This window comes from Capra hircus, chromosome 1, assembly GCF_001704415.2.
Source record: "Capra hircus breed San Clemente chromosome 1, ASM170441v1, whole genome shotgun sequence".
NCBI classification, from domain to species: domain Eukaryota; kingdom Metazoa; phylum Chordata; class Mammalia; order Artiodactyla; family Bovidae; genus Capra; species Capra hircus.
The window spans coordinates 96,027,192-96,042,793 of NC_030808.1; the positions used below are offsets into that span (position 1 = coordinate 96,027,192).

Consider the following 15,602-nt stretch of genomic DNA (forward strand, 5'->3'; position numbering starts at 1 on the left):
ATGTAAGAATATGCATGATCACTTAATATGACTGGTACCTGTCATTTTGCAACCATAAACGTTCACACAAGCCCAAATAGAAAATCCACAGGCAGTGTATTGAACTCAGAGACTTCTAACAGATCTTCCCTACATTATACATCTGTGATAATGAGGAATAAGATGAAGCCAAACGTTTTGCTTTCTTAAAAAATACAAAGACAGGATTTAACAAGAAAGGATTTCCAACACCCATTCTCTTAGGTAATAGAATGGGCTATGCAGAACTGTAGTTCTTTCATTAGCATAACAAATTTGACCTGAGTTGTGTCAACCTGATCATTTTGGGGGACAGGCTTGAAAAGACTCAGAGGAAGTGATGATGTCACCAAAGACATCACTGAGATGAGAAAAGAGAGGGAAGAAGCATCAAATGAAAAGAAAGTCTCCATAATTCAGCTCTTCACCAATGCCAGCTACCGACAGCCTATTCTAGTGGCATTGATGCTGCATGCGGCTCAACAATTTTCTGGAATCAATGGGGTAAGTTTAAGAACACCCTCCCTCACTCTTAAGAGCAAAGTGAATTAAGACAGATGAGGACAGGAGTTTAAGTAACTAAAGGACATGTTAAAATGCTGACATCACAGATATCTTGAATGAGCATTAATTTTACCTTGCCTCGTCTGCTTTCTAAAATTACCTTACAATTTTTAAAAGATGTCAGTGATCAGTGGTCTGCATGTCAATTAAGATGAAGATTAAAAGGCAAATCATAATAAATACAAAAGAGGGCAAAGGAGAATAAATATACCAAGAAGACTGAATTACCAGGGGCTTCTAGAGTTGAGTATCAAATTTAGGATTTCAGATAGCCTAGGCAGTAAGACTCATGGTTCCTACTATCTATTTAAATGAAGTGTAGCAGATAGCCTAGTGCAAAGTTTCCTGTCATCCAAGATATTTTCATTGTTTGCGGAGACAGCACACAAAATAAACAATAGAAGGGACTGATATGATATTGGTGAGTGAGGGTAATAGAAAAGACATGACTGAAGAACACACTGAATACTAAACTAGCTAGCTTTTAGGTTTTGAAATCTTTGTGTTATGCAGACTAAAATTGTCTTGATGACGGTTAGCTGCTAGAAGAAAAAAATTAAGCATTGGTTAAGAAACTAGATTTTTAAAACCACTTATCCCCATTTAGTGCTGTTAAAAATGTGATTTGGGCTTCTACAGCGAGTCAACCCCAGATTCACAGACACTGTGGGGGTGACTGATGGATGGGCAGAGACTTAGAGGAAGTAAAGAAAGCATTTCCCCTGAGGTGAAGCAAAAGGAGACCTGAGCCTCATTCCACAAGCTGAATGCTCTGCTCTGGCCTCTATCCTCCTTTAAGGGTCCTTGATGTTGATTTTTTAATCTCTTAATTCTTTATAACTTTGGATCTAAGAGACCAAATCTCTCTGAGCTCTCTCTCAGCTCTGCGTGTGTATCCTCTCTCTCAGCTCTGCGTGTGTATCCAAGAGCACAACACTTCATCTCTCTGAGTGCCCCTGCTTTAGCTTCCATCCCAGTGCCTGGCTTAGAGGCATCCAGGAAATGTTGAACCAGAGGCTTTTGGGTAGGATAGTGTGCAGTGAGTAATCCATTCCTCACTGAACACAGTCTGAACAGTCCTTCTGCATCAGCCCTGTCTGCAGGACGAGGCTGTAGGAAAGGAATGACAGAGGATGACACAACCAAAGAAAATGACTGTTATACACATAAAGACGTAGCTAATAATAAGGCTTTTAAGGAGGCTGTGAATCAGATTTCTCCATGTGTACTGACATGAGTGGAAAATTTTGGATTAAGTGCAATGAAACCAAAATTCTTATACACACTGGTTCAGTTCAGTTCAAAGTTGCTCAGTCGTGTCCAACTCTTTGCGACCTCACGGACTGCAACACACCAGGTCTCCCGGTCCATCACCAACTCCCGGAGCTTACTCAAACTCATGTCCATTGAGTCGGTGATGCCATCCAACCATCTCATCCTCTGTTGTCCCCTTCTCCTCCCCACCTTCAATCTTTCCCAGCATCAGGGTCTTTTCAAATGAGTCGGTTCTTCAGATGGCCAAAGTATTGGAGTTTAATCTTCAGCATCAGTCCTTCCAATGAATATTCATGAATGACTTCCTTTAGGATGGACTGGTTGGATCTCCTTGCTGTCCAAGAGATTCTCAAGAGTTTTCTCCAACATCACAGTTCAAAAGCATCAATTCTTCTGGGCTCAGCTTTCTTTATAGTCCAACTCTCACGTCCATACATGACTGTTGGAAAAACCATAGCTTTGACTAGACTGACCTTTGTTGGCAAAGTAATATCTCTGCTTTTTAATATGCTGTCTAGGTTGGTCATAACTTTCCTTCTGTCCTTTCCGTCTTTTAATTTCATGGTTGCAATCACCATCTGCAGTGATTTTGGAGCCCCAAAAAATAATCTGTCACTGTTTCCCCATCTATTTCCCATGAAGTGATGGGACCAGATGCCATGATCTTCGTTTTCTGAATGTTGAGTTTTAAGCCAACTTTTTCACTCTCCTCTTTCATTTTAGTGAAGAGGCTCTTTAGTTCTTCTTTGCTTTCTGCCATAAGTGTTGTGTCATCTGCATATCTGAGGTTATTGATATTTCCCCCAGCAATCTTGATTCCAGTTTGTGCTTTATCCAGCCCAGCATTTCTCATGGTGTACTCTGCATATAAATTAAATAAGCAGGGTGACAATATACAGCCTTGATGTACTCCTTTCCCGATTTGAAACCAGTCTGTTGTTCCTTGTCCAGTTCCAACTGTTGCTTCTTGACCTGCTTAAACATTTCTCAGGACACAGGTCAGGTGGTCTGGTATTCCCATCTCCTTAAAAATTTTCCACAGTTTACTGTGATCCACACAGCCAAAGGCTTTGGCATAGTCAATAAAGCGGAAGTCAATGTTTTTCTGGAGCTCTCTTGCTTTTTTGATGATCCAGTGGATGTTCGGTGATTTGAGCTCTGGTTCCTCTGCCTTTTCACTGGTAAGAGCGCAAATTAACACAACTTCTTTGGAAAACTATTTGGTAGTATCAGTCAAAGCTGAGAACACACACACACTGTGATCCAACAATTCTATTCCTAAGTGTAAATGTGTACATATTTTACCAAAAGGCTTGTACTAGAATAGAATGTTCACAGAAGCACTATTCATAATCACTCTAATGATAACTACCTAAATAACCATCAACAGTAGAATGGGTAACTAAATAGTAGAATGGGTAACTAAATTGTGGTATATCACTACAACAATACTCTAAATAGCAGTGATAATAAACAGCCTGCCAAAGCAACAATGTGGATGATTCTCACAAAGGTAATGTTGATGCCAGATATAAAATATACATCAAGCAGTTCCACTTATATCAAGTACAAGGCTAGGCAAAATTTATCTACAATGGCTGAAGTTGAAAGAGTTTCCTTTGAGAAAAAGGGTGACATTTAGGGGGCTTCCAGAAGCCAGGAAATGATTTATTTTTTACCTAGATTATACAGGGGTATTGGAGAAGACTATTGAGAGTCTCTTGGACTGCAAGGAGATCCAACCAGTCCATCAGAAGGAGATCAATCCTGGGTGTGGAGGGACTGACGTTGGAACTCCAGTACTTTGGCCACCTGATGCAGAGAGCTGACTCATTTGAAAAGACCCTGATGCTGGGAAAGATTGGGGGCAGGAGAAGAAGGGGACAACAGAGGATGAGATGGTTGGATGGCATCACCGATACAACGGACGTAGGTTTGGGTGGACTCCAGGAGTTGGTGATGGACAGGGAGGCCTGGCATGCTGCAGTTCATGGGTTTACAAAGAGTCAGACACAACTGAGCAACTGAACTGAACTGAACTGACACAGGTGTGTTTAGTTTGTGAAAATTAATTGAGCTGTACACTTAAAGGATATATGTACCTTTTTGCATGTATTTTAACTTTAAGAAAAAGTTTTAAAACTGAAAAATGTTAGATGCAGATGTAGAGTTTTCAGCTGAATATAAGGATAGTTTAAATGATTGGAAGTTTTGCACACTAAAGGAAGATTGCGATTTCTCCTTTTCTGGAAGAAGAGGGATGATAAAACCTTTTGGGATCTCTCGGAACTCTGGTTCCATTGAAACACTCAAAAAATAAAGAACCTAAAATAATTCTTGCATTAAAGCCTTAGCACTAGGCTTCTTGATTAAAGCTAAACTATTCTCATCTTTCAGATATTTTACTACTCAACCAGCATTTTCCAGACAGCTGGAATCAGCCAACCTGTTTATGCAACCATTGGAGTTGGTGCTGTCAACACAGTTTTCACTGCTGTCTCTGTAAGTGAAATACTCTAAATAAATATTCTGCTTGTTCCTCAGTCCAGAATAGGAGTGAAAAAAACCCTTGTAACATAAAAGCAACCTGTGATTTATTGTCTGCATGTACTGGATATGTAGATAGAACCATGTGAGTCACAAGAAGAGTGCCAGATGTGAATAACCAACCATTGTAGTGAGATTAGGCATAACTGATTAGGCATCCCTGTCTCCCAAAGATGTCATTTGTCACTCACTTGTGAATCAGGAACTCACTTGGGGACAAGACACTTGGTATTTTTGTGTAAATACCTAGGCTTTTTCTCCTTTATTCTGTACTTAAGTCCCTTAATATTAGCAAATGTGTGTATGCATGCTTAGTTGTGTCTGACTCTTTGCAACCCCATAGACTGTAGCCCACCAGGCTCCTCTGGGATTTTCCAGGCATGAATACTGGAGTGGGTTGCCATTTCCTACTCCAGGGGAATCTTCCCAACTCAGGGATCGAACCCTCTTGCGTCTCCTGCATTGGCAGCAGATTCTTTACCACTGCACCACCTGGGAAAGAAAGTGTGAAACTGTTAGTCATTCAGTCATATCCGACTCTTTGTGACCCCATGTACTGTTGTCCATGGGATTCTCCAGGCAAGAATACTGGAGCAAATTGCCATTCCCTTCTCTGGGGGATCTTCTGGATCCAGGGCAGATTCTTTACTGTTTGAGCCACCAGGGAAGCAGAGAAGCACCCTGGGAAGCCCTACCTGGGAAGCCCCTGATATTAGCAAACAGCTTGTCATTTCTGTCAGTACTGGATCTTCCACCTTGATTCCTACCCATGGTTGAAATTTTTTATCCTGATATCTTAGGGGGAAAAAATTTTTAAAATAAACATTGTCCTCTCAATTAGATATCTAAGCCTCTAGCAAAATTAAACTGATTGAGCAGATTCTTATGATGTTAGGTCATTGGGCAGAGCTTCCAGGCAGCTCTGAGGCTTCACATGTAGCTCAGTTGGAAAAGCATCTGCCTGCAGTACAGGAGATCTGGGTTCAATTCCTGGATCAGGAAGTTTCCCTGGAGAAGGAAATGGCAACCTGCTCTAGTATTCTTGCGTGGAGAATCCCATGGATAGAAGAGCCTGGCAGGCTACAGTTCATGGGATCACTTGTTTTTCATTTTCTGCACATGGACTTTTAACTATTACCTAGAGTGGTCAATAATTACAGCCTTGCTACCTAGATCAAAAGGCAAGTTTGTCCAGACCACAGTAAACAGAACTGGACCTTGGAAAGAGAAGGAAGACCAGATAATAAGGGAACACCAGTGCTTATGCCCTTAGAGTTAATGCTTGTTCAACCCAAAAGGCCACTCTCAAATCAATAAAGGATTGGTACTGGGATGGAATCCTAGCAACTATTTGCATTCTTTTGTCTCCTGAGATAATATTTTTGCAAATCTCAGTTCAACATATTTTTCTCATATAGAGATTGTGATTAAAATAGTTTATGTGTAACGGGATTTGCTATGTGAAGAATCAAGTTACCAAGATCAGGGCAATTCAAACGCTAAGAATGCCTAAAAAGAAAACTACTGTAAAATTCCATTGTTGTCCACCCTTCCAACCCCACCAACTCCATGGAGTGGGAGGAGTTGTTCTGAAAATAGTGTCCTGATTATTTTGAATATACCTTTTTAGAACTCATCCTTTTATTCGGTGAACATTTTTGCAGGAGTGACATAATTTTAAAAGTCAACTCTAATCAGCCATCTAATGAACTCTCCAGGACTACAAGTAATATTTAACACTTTTAATTATATTTATTTTTGAAAAGTTTTAAAGTTCAAAGAAATACCAAAAGGATAACCTTTCAATCATCCAGACCTCTTGCCAAAATCAGCCAATGTTACTGAATTCTGTGTATCCATTCAAATAAAGATGTGCAAATAGGAATATGTACTGATAACATAGTAATGTTTCAACAATTTTGAGGGAATATAATGCTTTTTTTTTTTTTCTGAATGAGTATTTGGAGAGAGAGACTTTCTCAACTTGATGCTGAATGATGTTCTATATTTTGTATTTTCTTTTCCACTAATGATCCAGTAGATGGAAACCTGTAATCTTGAGTGAGAAAACAAAACAGAAAGAAATATGAAGCAAACTGAAAGACAGCATGGGTCTAGAGGAGAAAGAGCGCCTCCAAGTAGGCATTGAGGATCTGAGTGCTACACACTGTCTGTGGGGAAAATGGAAGTTAAGGTCAGGCATCCAGGTCTCTACGACCTGACCAAGTCTCACCCTGCGGCAGTGCTCACCTGGCCCCAAGGGAGACTGACTCAATTTTCAAGGCATGTAGTTTTAGAATTTATAATCCTACCAGTAATACTTGTTCAGAAATAGAAGAAACAGATGTAGTGAGAGCCCCTTTTGCTGAAGAAATGCTCCAGTTTCCTTGGTGGCTTGACATGGTGTCATCAAATCAACTTTAAAAGTCATAATATAGAAACAGTCAAAATATAGAGAGAAATTTTATGAACTAGAGGAAGGTTTGTTTTTCCCACTTCATTCTCAACAATTAAATATGGGTTCCTTGCTTACCACTCTGGAGGGATCTGAAAGCCTGAGAAAAAGGGGTTTTCGCTGTAAGTGAAAAGAAATGTTTCTCAGATATTTTCAGAGCCAAAGCTCACTGCACTAAGAGTATTGGACTGCTGTTGATTTACTGATAGATTTATGAGAACAGCCAAGTGAGAAATTATGACAGGTAATTTTTGTGTGTGTTTGACTCACCAACCTTGGCAGTATTCTAAGGATCAAGCCAGAGTCTATTCAGCAATCTCTGGTCCTCGCTAATTGTAAATCTTAAACATTAGTGCAAAGATCCCGACCCAAAGGAGTTGATGCCAAGTCTCCTAAAATAGGATAAAAAAGCACTTTAACCTTTTGCTTTAAAGTCTTATCTTTTCAAATGGATAGTTCATTACCAAGACCAAGTACTTTCAGGCTCACCAAAAAAAATACAGACCTCTTTGGTAAGATGATCAAGTTCTGTATTTTCCCCCTGAGCAGTCACAATTTGACTTTGCTTGCAGTAAGGAAGTTGGATGATGATAGTTGACACGTCAATAATTGCACTGTTTCAGAAGTCTGCAGTGCTCAAACGCTTTTAATTAGAACTTAGGATAATTATCATAAGGGAAATTAATGTCATGTTTATGTAGACCCTTCATATTTTATTTTTGGAGAAGGAAATGGCAACCCACTCCAATATTCTTGCCTGGAGAATCCTATGGACGAGGAGCTTGGTGGGCTACAGTCCACGGGTGGCAAAGAGTCAGACACGACTGAGTGACTTCACTTTTCACTTTCATATTTTAAGGGTAGAAGAAATACTGGACATCCAAGATGTCCAGTCTCTAACTATTGCACCCAAAGTGATGAACATCAGGTGGTGATAATGCTATGGTTCTTTCTCTAGAATGACCTGTTCAAATCAACCTGACAAAAGGAAGACAGCATCTGTTAATCATCTCTGGTCACTGAGACCAGTTCTACCTTTCTGGACAAGAGTCACTTCCCTCCTTAATTCCACATCTGCAAAATGGGATAATAGAATGGCTTCTTCTCAGCTGTATAGATTTAAAAGATCTCTTTGGCAGTAGAAACTATTGAAGTATAAAGCCACTATGTTTTAAAACTTCCCTAGGTGTTCCTCGTGGAGAAGGCAGGGCGACGCTCTCTGTTCCTAATTGGAATGAGTGGAATGTTTGTTTGTGCCATCTTCATGTCGGTGGGACTTGTGCTCCTGGTGAGTCTGGTGCCTGCACTCAGATTTTTGGTTACCCAAAGATAGCACTTCTGAGCCCCAAGTTAAACATCTGAGACTTACTTAACAAAATAAAGCAAGAGAAACAGCATATAAAACAAAAGAGAAATGTGAAGAAAAACAGAATTAGCTTCAGGGTTTAAAGACTGAACATCAGCAAGTAAATGGTGCTTGTCACCCGGGAGAGGCAGGGTGTATAACAACCAGGTTTCAACCCTGGCTCTGCCACTTGGCTGCTTGTGTGACCTTGAACAAGTACCTAGACCCTTCCACCACTTTACAGGGTGGTTGCACATCCTGTCTACTGACCTTGGTATGAGTAGAAGCAGAGGTCACTGGATCCTTGCTTTGCTTCTTCCACAGAAAAAGAGTGACTAGGAGGCAGAGAAAACCCGAATCCAGAGGATTTCTTATAGCTCAAAAGATTTAAGGATGACTCAGACTAGGAAAAGGGAAAAAAAACTCATCTACGACTCATTGGAAAAGACCCTGATGCTGGGAGGGATTGGGGGCAGGAGGAGAAGGGGATGACAGGGGATGAGATGGCTGGATGGCATCACTGACTCGATGGACATGAGTTTGGGTGAACTCCAGGAGTTGGTGATGGACAGGGAGGCCTGGCGTGCTGTGATTCATGGGGTCGCAAAGAGTCAGACACGACTGAGCAACTGAACTGAACTGAACTGAACAACTAGAATAACTTATACTTAATTGAACATAAGCACGTCAGGAAGAGTGCTATGTCCCCTCTGAACTCAACAAGGACTTAGCTACAGGAAGAAGCAGTCAGTGATCCCAGTTCCACTTTTATTTATTTATTTTTTCTCCTCAGAATAAATTGCCTTGGATGAGTTACGTGAGCATGACATCCATCTTCCTCTTTGTCTGTTTTTTTGAAATTGGGCCAGGCCCCATCCCCTGGTTCATGGTGGCTGAGTTCTTCAGTCAAGGACCACGCCCTGCTGCTTTAGCAATAGCTGCGTTCAGCAACTGGACGGGCAATTTCATTATAGCTCTGTGTTTCCAGTACGTTGCGGTAAGCAGCCTAGTTCTGCGCAAACTTACTGAACAGAAGATAAGGTTTAACAGCTGCTAACTGGAACTCTGTTTCTTCTCTGCAGGACTTCTGCGGACCTTATGTGTTTTTCCTTTTTGCTGGTGTGGTCTTGGCCTTTACTCTATTCACATTTTTTAAAGTTCCAGAAACCAAAGGAAAATCCTTTGAGGAAATTGCAGCAGAGTTCCGAAAGAAGAGGGGTTCAGCTGAAACGCCCAAAGCTGCTGTAGAAATGGAATTCCTGGGACCTACAGAAACCATGTAGAGATAACCTGCTTTTTGACATGAACAATAACAGGAAGAAAGCAGTGTTTTTTAAATGACACTTTTTTGAGAATTTTATATCTGTATCTTGAAGTATTGTTTTATTTTTTATAGAGAATTTATAGGCTCTGATCAGAAGTATCATCAAATATTACTAAAAAGTATTTTTTTCTTTTAACTTAAAGAATCTATGTTGGGTGGTAAGACTATAAGAAAACCAAAAAGTCTAGCTTATTTTGTTACACTAACTGGCAAGTACATTTAGTACCAAAAAAAATTTTTTTTCTGTTACTTTGATGACCAAACGGTTTCTATAAAATTAAACACTAAATGGCTTGGTCATTTAGCATAGGTTATCCGTTAATAATAACAACTATCATAAACTTGTGCTAATTCCTTGCTGGCTGAATCCCTTGAGCTATATTTTGTTTTGCTTTTTTATTGACCACAGCCTGGTTTTCTGAGTTGTCTTATAAAATACACTCAAACAGTGAAAATACAGCAGTCTAATGCTAGAAATTAGAAGCAAAAGATTGCTCTGTTTGTTAAAAAATATTTTCTGAACTATTATGTTTTAAAATAGGTTGAAAAGGTGGGGTTGGAAGATCCTGAGGGTGACTTCCCGAAAATTCAAAAACATTGAATTTCAGCCTTGATCAAAATCCTTATTTAATTTTCCTGGAAAGATTGAGTTCCCAAAGACAAAGCAATCATTCTTTTTGGTGTTTCCTTTTTTGCCTTGGCAGTATATGGAGCTATCTAAGCTGTTCTATTACGATTGCTAACATTTATTGTATACTACTTACGTGCCAAGCACTAAGTGCTTTTACCTATGTAGACAAATTGGAAATACACAGATGATTAAACAGACTTTCACTCAGTCAATTTTGCAACTATGGAAATAGAGTTCTGAAGGATACCAAAGGCTTAGCAGGGAGCGGAAATATCTCCAGGCTCTTTTCCTCACAAAGTGGAGCACTGAATCAATCCTTTTTACACTTGCTTTAATGTATGGAAGAGTCTCTTTTTAAAAGTTCTTTTCAAGAGTGGGACAAAAATACTGAACACTTGAGGGGGTTTGCTTTTTTTTTCTTTTTTTTCTTTGACCAAGGTTGTTTACCTTTATGTAATTTGACATTCCAAGCAACATGAAATTATTTTTTCTCACTTTGATTTTTGTTTCTTTTTGGCCAGTTTGGGATTATCTATGTTCCCTTAGCTGTTCTAGGACACCAAGTGAGCTTAGATAGTTTGGTAGAACTTTTTTTCCTAAACTGTGAACTCAGTTTAAAAAAAAAGAAAAGTAGGGACTTGGAGTCGGGCAGAAGCAGGAAAATGGCTCATCCCGTGGCTCCTGTCTTCTTCAGGATGCTGGTGGCCTTTGAGAAGCCCAAAGTTGCACCAGTAAAGAAATTTAACATATTTATAGGTGATGAATGTGATTTATTCAAATCACTATTCCTGATCTCATTTAGAATAAAGTAGTAAGTGTTTAGGACTTCCCTGATGACTCAGTGGTAAAGAATCTGCCTGCCAAAGCAGGAGATGCTGGTTCAATCCCTGAGTCAGGAAGATCCCCTAGAGAAAGAAATAGCTACCCCCTCCAGCATTCTTGCCTAGAGAACCCCATGGACAGAGGAGACTGGTTGGCTATAGTCCGTGGGATCGCAAAGAGTCAGACACGACTTAGTGACTGAACAACAAGTAAGAAAATAAAGAACCCACAAGACCCCTTTTAAGTTTTGATTAATTTTTCTGACTGAGCACAAATTCTCAAAATTCAGACCCTGATGTTTTCTGCCTCAGAGAAATGTAAATAGCATGTATTGTTTCCCTTTCACAATTTTTTCCTTGCAAAGATACTAGCGAGTTGAAAAGAAACATTCAGATGAAATAAGCGGTTAAAGCTTCATACTAAAAGAAAGGAACTAGCTTAACATAATACAAACTCCTAGGTTCTCAGCAATATTCACCATAATATATAATAAGATTGACACTAATTAGTTAGAGTTAATCCCAGGGAAATTAGATGTGAGTTTGAATGGTTAATTTTCGTAATACACTATCACATCTGTGGAGTCGTTTTCATAGTCAAACATCCTTACAAATGTGATCTTCTCTTAACTTGCTCGGAGCATGATCCGGTCGTTCATCAGCTACATCTAGTATTGTCCACTGTCCTGACACCAGTGCAGGGGTTTCCTCTCACTTCCTCTTCCCCGCTCCCTTCTACAGGATCAGCACTGTCGTGCACTCTGAGACACAGTAAGAGAATGCCTCACATCAAGGAGCTCAGCCGATTGAGGAGTTCAGGAAGATCACCTGCATTTCTTGCCTTCCGTCACCTCAGTGTAGAGCACTTTGTAAATAAAATGCACTCAGTAATATACCTACCTCAGAGAGCTGTGAAGATTAAACATAGTGCTAAGCAGAGTGCCTGGTACAGAGAGGGCACTCAATAAATGTTACCTAAAGTTAGTATTCATGACGATACTGTTAGGACACAGAGCTGTCATATAGAAGATAGTTCCAGCTTTCTTCTTTTGAATAAAAAAATGTTTTATAAACGCAATATAATATTTTCTTACTTCCAGCAACAATCCCACAATGACAAGGGAATTGTAAGAATTAGGGGGAATATTAAGCTGTCGAATACTTAAACCCATACTTGATATTTCTAAGTAGGGTATAAGAGTTTTTCTTGTATTTTTAAAATTTGCTTCTGCCTAAGTTATTTTTAAGAGGTCTATATGCAGTATTATTTCTTTGGATAATGCTAAGTACAAAATAAAATGCTGTGTATCATATATAAATGTAACAACAGGATTAAATCACAGGACAAGGCCAAGCCTTCTTGATAAGATACAAAAATGAGGACTTCTCTGGTGGTCCAGGGGCTGACTCTGTGCTCCCAGTGCAGAGGCCTAGGTTCCAACCCTGGTGGGGGAACTAGATCCCACATGCCGAAACTAAGAGATTCGGTGAGCCGCGATGAAGATCGAAGACCTTGTGTGCTACAGTGAAGATCTGGCATAGTCAAATAAATATGGAAATAAAATTAAAACCATTTAAAATATTAGATTACCTAAAAAGGTATAAAACTAATTACAAAAGTGTATAAACTAGTGTACGTGAATATTTCTTGCTAGCTTATTATTGTATACATAGCAAAGCAATGTTAGGCATTATCTTGTGCTTACAGTGTCCTAAGCAAAAGTGCTGAGTAAAGTGTGCAAAAATGTAATTTTTCATTACAGTTGTATATTAGTGATCTGAGGAGATAGGGTTTATTGCCAACCACTCTTGAGCCATCTGCTGGTGTTTTTACTGCTTTCCAATTGGGTGCACGTTAGAAAGAATCATGAAAATACACTGGTTTTAGTTAAGAGTGTGTATACACTGCAGTTTATGTCAATAAATATATTTCTAATTATTGTGTTACTTTATTTTATGTAGAAAAACCACATTTAGGAAAATTGGTATTGGTTTACTATATATAATCATTTCCTTCTCACAATACTTTTCCGGTTCTCATACTAAAGATATGTGAGTTGCATTTTAAATCAAAATATTATTTCCATCAAGCAGTTGTTTTGATTATCAGTTTAGTAGGGAAAACTAACTGGTAGGCTAGGTAAGAACAGTTGAAGAGGAATGAAGGACTCCCTTTGATGAAAATAGAAATACTTCAATTCAGTAAATATTTAATTGAGCTCCTATTATGGACACAACACTTTATTAAAATTTTGTAAAAGATAAAAAGCTTAGAAAACACGGTCCCTGTCCTCAATCACCTGCATTCTCATAAAGAAGCTAAACTTTAAAAACAAATAGTTATGGCACAAGGGGCAGAATAGGAAAAATTGTAAGTTAGTGGTTTTTAAAAATTTTTAGTTGACATCTAAAATTTTCATCATATGTTTAAATAGCTGCAAAGGATATAAATTTTCAAAAAATTTATATATACATTTAAAAATTACTATGCTCTATTTATCCAATAGCATTTAATTACCATAGTAATTTGTTACTCACCATAACCATTTTTGATGAAATTATTCATTTTCTTATTTTTAAATTTTCATCATGAAATTTAAGAAAGTAAAATGTACATATAAAAGCATCTAGAAAGTAAAGACAGGTCACATACAAAGAAACAGGATTCATAAAAGCATGTCATATCTGAACAGAAGCTGTGAAAGCTGAAAGGCTGTGGAGCAATACCAACAAAATTCTAAGGGAAAATGATTTTCAGCCTAGAATTCTGTTCCCAGATGTACTATCAGTTCCAGACATGCAAGACTCAAAAACTGACCTATTCTGTACCTTCTCTCCTGAAGCAAGAGGAATGTGTACGGTGCCAAAAAGAGAGAGAGAGAGAGAGAGAGGAAAAACTGAGAATGAAAGACATGGAATTCAGCAAAAGGGGAGGATGGAAGAAAAGTCTCAGGGCCTGGGTCATAGGTGACGGCAAGCACCAGGGCCTAGAAGACAACCAGTTCAGACTGAAGCAAGAAAAAGAAGGTTCTGGGGAAAAACAGAACTAAAATATTTTCTGATGTGTTTGGCCATATGAGGAATAATTTGGAACCTTTAGGAAAAACGAATAGTGCCAAACACATAGAAAACTAAACAAATGCAAATACAAGGCAAATATGAATTCCTGGGGAGAGAGTGCGGTAGGGAGCAACATAGGAAAGAAATGTCCTGGTGCACTACTCAACTCAATGGTGAATAATTATTTAAAAGACTGGATATTGTTACAATTCTCATTTTCAAATAAAGTTTCTAATAGTACTGTTTATGAGATATGTGGAAAAGAAAGGTGAGGAATTATGAGGAAAAGCTCAATGATAATTAACACAGTAAGTTGTTGACACATAGCCACCAAAATCTAGAAAGCAAAAAATATCCATATGAGGCTATGTGCTGGAAATTTTCCCTGTGCTCCTGCAATTTATGTTTACCCGTTGCGCTCTGCTCTGTGACTCAGAAAGCTGGTCCCTTCAGACTCTATCATCTAGGCTCCTTGCCTTTGGCTTCTAGTTGAGTTTGCTTAATGCGCTGCCCTGGTGGGAAATGGAAGGATAAGAAGAGGGAGAAGGAAGGCTATTGTTTCCTTCAGCTTCCAGCCTCCCTCTCCTTGGGCAGTGACTGTATTCCTCCACTTATGGCCACAGCTTCCGTATAGCTCCAGTTATCTCCATTACTGGGTTCTGGTAATCATTGCCCCAAATCTTGCCTCTTTTAATCCCAGAGTTGGCAATGGCATCATACTACTGTGAGTTCTACTACTACTAGTCCCAGGTACTTGACCATCCCTTGCGGTTCCTTAACTTGGCCCCCTCCCTTGTAAACTGTTTCTTCATTAAGCTTCTTTAACCAGTCTTTTGCAGTGGGCCCGCTGCTTCTGTTGAGACCCAAAGAATACAACATATGAACTTGAATGTAGAAATTAAAGCTTTGAGAAACAGTTAAAAAATTTTCAAGGGGCTTCCTTGGTGACTCAGTGATAAAGAATCCACCTGCCAATGCAAGAGACACAGGAGATGCAGGTTCAATCCCTGGGTCAGGAAGATCCTCTGGAGGAGGAAATGGCAACCCACTCCAGTATTCTTGCCAGGAAAATCCCATGGACAGAGGAGCCTGGTGGGCTACAATCCGTAGGGTTGCAAAAGAGTCAGGCACAACTTAGCAACTAAACAGCAGCAACTACAAAAATTTTTCAAATATTCACCTATAAGAATATTCATGGTTGAAGAAGGCTGGGGCAAGAACTTATTGTGTTTTTTTCAAATATATGTAATATAAGCCTATGTTATTATTTGACCTTTAAACTATAAACATGTATTACTTTATAAAAAATTATTGCATAACAATAAATATTTTAATTTGAACTATTGAATCAACTGATAAAATGTTACTCAGCACAAAGGTGGATGAGCTTATATATACCAAATATATTTAGATAGATGAGAGAGGCTGAGAGGATAAAGAGGGGTAGAAAGGGAAGGAGAAGAGACAGGAGGGAGAGAGGAAAAAAGAAGAATGTACAGTAGTTAGTGTTTATGGATAGATGATAGGATTTCAGCTAGGTTAGGGTTACGGTTGGGGTTGGT

The 15,602-nt window shown here is 39.1% G+C and overlaps 1 protein-coding gene across 1 annotated transcript in view; it reads left to right on the plus strand.

Annotated features, from left to right (window-relative positions):
• Positions 1 to 10,774, plus strand: part of SLC2A2 (solute carrier family 2 member 2) — a 34,983-nt gene extending 24,209 nt beyond the window's left edge. Inside the window, exons 7-11 of the mRNA XM_005675321.3 lie at positions 335 to 522; positions 4,255 to 4,359; positions 8,046 to 8,147; positions 8,998 to 9,201; positions 9,287 to 10,774. Coding sequence (XP_005675378.2) covers positions 335 to 522; positions 4,255 to 4,359; positions 8,046 to 8,147; positions 8,998 to 9,201; positions 9,287 to 9,487 — 800 coding nt within the window. The 3' untranslated portion in view covers positions 9,488 to 10,774. The remainder of the gene's footprint in view (positions 1 to 334; positions 523 to 4,254; positions 4,360 to 8,045; positions 8,148 to 8,997; positions 9,202 to 9,286) is intronic.